The 5,000-nt window shown below is 51.5% G+C and overlaps 1 protein-coding gene across 1 annotated transcript in view; it reads left to right on the top strand.

Moving 5' to 3' along the window:
• Nucleotides 1–5,000, top strand: part of LOC311369751 (cilia and flagella-associated protein 47-like) — a gene marked incomplete at both ends in the record, with an annotated part of 41,199 nt that overhangs the window by 27,203 nt on the left and 8,996 nt on the right. The window contains 11 exons of the mRNA XM_084487960.1: nucleotides 19–131; nucleotides 553–703; nucleotides 1,108–1,196; nucleotides 1,303–1,389; nucleotides 1,663–1,697; nucleotides 1,934–2,070; nucleotides 2,565–2,670; nucleotides 2,867–2,926; nucleotides 3,163–3,383; nucleotides 3,646–3,781; nucleotides 4,497–4,624. Of these exons, the coding sequence (XP_084344086.1) occupies nucleotides 19–131; nucleotides 553–703; nucleotides 1,108–1,196; nucleotides 1,303–1,389; nucleotides 1,663–1,697; nucleotides 1,934–2,070; nucleotides 2,565–2,670; nucleotides 2,867–2,926; nucleotides 3,163–3,383; nucleotides 3,646–3,781; nucleotides 4,497–4,624 (1,263 nt within the window). The remainder of the gene's footprint in view (nucleotides 1–18; nucleotides 132–552; nucleotides 704–1,107; nucleotides 1,197–1,302; nucleotides 1,390–1,662; nucleotides 1,698–1,933; nucleotides 2,071–2,564; nucleotides 2,671–2,866; nucleotides 2,927–3,162; nucleotides 3,384–3,645; nucleotides 3,782–4,496; nucleotides 4,625–5,000) is intronic.

Below are 5,000 nucleotides of genomic sequence, written 5' to 3'. Positions count from 1 at the left end.
GTGTGTGTGTGTGTGTAGGTGCGTCTCAAGAGCACGTCTTCCAAGCCCGTGCAGTACCAGTGCTCTCTGCTGGGCTCGGACGCCCACTTCTTCTCTCTCCCCAGCGCCTCTGCTGTCACCCTTCCTCCTGGGTAGACACACACACACACACACACACACACACACACACACACACACTAATCTTTGACATCGGTCTCAGTCAATTTACATTCTGCGTGTTTTTAAAAAGCAGCTTCTCTTGTACCTGCCGCCAGCTAATGCTAATGCTAATGCATTAGCACCCTGCACTTCCTCTGAACCCCGGCATTGCACCCCCCCCCCCTCCCACCCCTGTGTGAAGTCAGCATGGATTTAGGATTCATAATCTGTGTTGTGTCGCATCAGACATCGCCATGACATACAATCAGTATAAGAAGTACATGTTGACCCCTGGTGATAATGTTAAAGTGTGAGTGCTGCGTGAATGGCGTTTGCTCATAATAACCCCCCCCCCCCCCCCGGTCTGCTGTCTCTCTGGTGGTCTCGCGGCGGTGGTGGGATGGTCCCGTGCAGAGCCAGCGCTGAAGTCAGCGTCCGCTTCTCCTGCAGCTGCCTGCGGCCAATGGAGGCGCTCCTGCTGCTCACCTCCTGCTCTGCCATTGGTCCGCGCGGCGGCACGCTGGCCTTCGCCCTGAAGAGCCAGGTCGCCCGCCTGAAGCCCGCCGTGAGTGCGACCCCCGACCTCAGAACCCACCCTCCCCCTTCCCTCGGCCTGTCTGTCTGTATCTCGGTTTGTATGTCCGCGTCTCCCTCTGTCTCTCTCGCTCTCTCTCTCTCTCTCTCTTTCTCTCTCTGTCTGTCTGTATCTCTCTCTCTCTCTCTGCCTGTCTCTCTCTCTCTCTGCCTGTCTCTCTCTCTCTGTCTGTCTGTCTGTCTGTATCTCTCTCTCTCTGCCTGTCTCTTTCTGTCTATCTGTATCTCTCTTTCTCTCTGCCTGTCTGTCTGTATCTCTCTCTCTCTCTCTCTCTCTCTCTCTCTCTCTCTCTCTCATTCTTTGCCTGTCTGTCTGTATCTCTCTCTCTCGTCTCACCACTATGTCCGTACGGCCCTGTCTCTCTCTCTCTGCAGAGGATGGTCAGATGCACGTCTCCCTGCTACCAGCTGAAACACATTCAGCTGCCAATCACCAACCCTTTCCCCACCGACGCCTGCTTCAGGTAGGGGAGGCACGCACGCACACACACACACACACACACACACACATGGACACACACATGTGTCAGTGAGTGTGTGTGTAGCAGCAGTCTCTGTGTTGGTGTGCAGAGTGCTGCTGACGGAGGTCAGATCTCAACCCGCGGAGCTTGACGAGAGCACCATCAGCCTCCTCCAGCAGGCCTCTGTAGACAGCAGGTAACACACACACAGACTACAGCAACACAGTCAGTTATTTGTATTACCCATTGGTGACGGTATGGAAAATATATATTAAGTAAAGCTTTCGTGCGTAATCATTACTTTAAGGGGACTTAACACACATTTAGGTGCATGACAAAAAAAAACACAAAAATGCAGTGTTATATGCACCCAACAATGCACATTGACAAAGTTATTTGATCTCTCTCTCGTTGTTCCCCCACCCCACTCCATCCCTTTCTCTTTTCTCGCTCTCTCTCTCTCTTCAAGTGTATCGGCAGAGGAGTCCGATTCTGAAGGCAGAGGTAGAAAATGGGAGAGAATGTGATAAAACACACACACCACACACACACACACACACACACACACACACACACACACACACACACACACACACACACACACACAGTTATGACTCATCCGTCTAGTACTCAATTATAAAATTCGACCTTCTTTGACGCTGCCGCTGAGCAGTAAGAATGCAGCACAACCTCGAGGAACAGGGATTGAACCGCGCATGTGTGTGTGTGTCCCCGTCCAGGCACCGAGGCAGGGGAGTTCTTCAGCGCGGTGGAGAGCGTCTGTCTGCAGCCGGGCCAGGTGGCCACGCTGGAGGTCAGCTTCCTGCCTCTGAGCCCTGGCACCAAGCACTGCTCCCTGCTGCTGCTCTGCCCACAAGTCAGTACCACCGGACCAACGCTAACCTAGCCCTGATAAGGCTAACCAAACCCAGGGCCGAAGCTAACCTAGCCCTGATAAGGCTAACCAAACCCAGGGCCGAAGCTAACCTAGCCCTGATAAGGCTAACCAAACCCAGGGCCGAAGCTAACCTAGCCCTGATAAGGCTAACCTAGCCCTGATAATGCTAACCAAACCCGGGCCAAAGCTAACTTAACTCCGATAATGCTAACCAAACCCGGGCCAAAGCTAACCTAGCCCGGCTAATGCTAACCAAACCTGGATAATGCTAACCTAGCCCGGATAATGCTAACTAAACCCAGACCAAAGCTAACCTAGCCCGGATAATGCTAACTAAACCTGCATAATGCTAACCTAGCCCAGATAATGCTGACCTAGTACGGCTAATGCTAACCTAGTACAGATGGGGCTAACCTAGCCTCGCTAACACGGACCTATCCTTTGTGTGTGTGTGTGTGTGTGTGTTCTTTTAGGTGGGAGATATGGTCTACAGTGTGAAGGCTGTGGCGGAGCTTCCTCTATCATGTCCTCTCACGGCCACTCCCACTGCTCGCTTAGCCCCGCCCCCTGACACCGCTGGTAGTACCACATTTAAATGAAACCATGAAACACCCTGACTGGGTATGATTCCCTCCACAACGGGAATGAAGTGTTTGAATGTAATGACTACAGCCATCCCAAAAATTGGCTAGCACTACTCAAATCCTGGAGAATCAACTCACCTTACCCCCTTCATGTTAGCCCTTGTCTTAAAGGTCCCATATTATACCCCCAGGTGTGAGTGTGACTAGCCGCTACAGGCCGTTTCGAAAATCGACCTCTTCTGACATCACAAGTGGGCGTGTCCACCTAGATGTGTGCTGGATAGATCAGTCTAGCAGCCTACCCAGTGGACCGTAGCAAACGTTGCACATCCATCCGTCACACATCAAGGTGGAGACGCCCACTTGTGACGTCAGAAGAGGCAGATTTTTCTGAACGGCTTGTAACGGCCAATCACACTCACACCTGGTGGTATCATATGTCCCCATTAACGTCTTGTCGTATCCCCCGTCCCTTCCCTCCATCCAGACCGAGGAGAGGCAGCTCTGGGTCTGCGCTGCGCGGTGGGGGAGGCGTGTGAGGTGACGCTGCTCGTCCCGCGGGTCAATGCGGCCCGCGAGACGGCCCTGGGCCTCTGGGCGCGGCACGGCATGAGTGCCCACGAACTGAGGAGACGCCAACTCACACACACCCTGGCCAGCAGCAGCGTGAGGACGGCGGCGGCGCTGAGGAAAGCCACCGAGCAGCAGGTGTGTGTGTGTACGTGCACACACCTGCATGCGCACACACACACTTTGTAAATGCATTTGTGGGGACACGGAGGACATTCTAAACTGTCCTCCGGTGCATTACCTACTCACACAACAACGGGGAAAGTGGGGACCATAACCAAAGCCGTAAGACCCCCAAGCAGGAGTATCCATGCACACAAAGTCTTTGTGTGTATGCATAGACATTGTGTTTATGTGTGTCACCTCTCCGTTTCCGCCCCCCTCCCCCCTCCCTCCGTAGGCTGATCGGATCAGGGACGCGGCGCGCAGCGAGGGTCTGGAGTACAGCGTGGAGGTGTCCATGCCCGACCACTTCCACCTCCCTCACAGCGTCACCGTACCTGTGGGAGACCACACGGACGCAGAACCTGACCCAGGTAACCACCATACTGGGGCCATACTGCCAACCGTGTCTTGAGCATTTGAGTAATATTTGGTTTAAAGGTGACATATTATACCCAGAAGGTGTGAGTGTGATTAGCCATAACAAGCCTTCTGACATCACAAGTGGATGTGTCCACCTAGATGTGTGCTGGATAGATCAGTCTAGCAGCCTACCCAATGGACCGTAGCAAACGTTGCTCATCTATCCGTCATACATGCAGGTGGACATGCCCACTTGCGTTGTCAGAAGAGGCCGATTTTCCAAACAGCTTGTAGCGGCTAACCACACTCACACTTGGTGGTATAATATGTCACCTTTAAATGGGCAAAGTTACCCTGTCACAAAAAAAAAAACGATAGGGTTTGTACGTTGCGACTTCACATCACTATGACCGCCTCCAATTTGGAAGCTTAGTATTGTTATGCTAGTAATTGCGCTGGTGGTCGTAGTTTTTTCGGTCATCGTTTAGTTGTTAATCGTGAAATGATTTGTCATTACGGGGGGGGATTGTTGTGTTTGAAACTGCCGCAGGGTTTCTCATGCGAGTCGTGGCAGAACAACGTTTGGACAGTACTAAAACTCTCGAGTCCTCTCAATATTGCTAGCACAATATGCCTGTCGCCAACAGACTTCCCATGATGCATTCTGATGAACAAGCCCTATATACTGTCTGTGTCTCTGTCTGTGTCTCTGTGTCTCTCTGTTAGGATGGGAGTGTGTAAGTGTGCCGCTCAGCTTCCAGGCTGACGTTGCGGGCCACTACAGGTGCCGGCTGGTACTGACGTCATGGTTGGACACCAGAGTCTATGAGCTGGACGTGCTGGTCACCGCACAGGTAGAAAAGGAAACCGCCCAGGAAGTGATGTCATCCTGGCTCAGCCTATGAGGTTTCAGGGTGAAACCCTAATGGAGGAAATTGATTGCATTTCATACACGTCCAACTCTGTTCCGGTTGGTAATATCATAGGGAAAAAGGGGTTTCTAACGTGTGTTTGTAGTTCTGTTTTTTGGGTTTCTGTGAGGGTTTTCATGTCAAATAAGTTGTTAGAACAGCTAGCTAAGACTGGTAAGACTGCAGAAGTATTTTAATATATTATTATATTAATATATTAGAAGTATTTTAATCTTGTTTGCTTAGTTCTTTAATGTTATGACCCCTCTTTGACCCCTGATTAGGTTATGTAAGTTGCTAAGAAGTGAGTGTTCTATGT

Source organism: Micromesistius poutassou (assembly GCF_964030765.1).
Source record: "Micromesistius poutassou genome assembly, chromosome: 24".
Classification (NCBI taxonomy): Eukaryota; Metazoa; Chordata; class Actinopteri; order Gadiformes; family Gadidae; genus Micromesistius; species Micromesistius poutassou.
The sequence above is the reverse complement of the archived record's forward strand: the minus strand, read 5'-3'. Positions and strand labels throughout refer to the sequence as shown.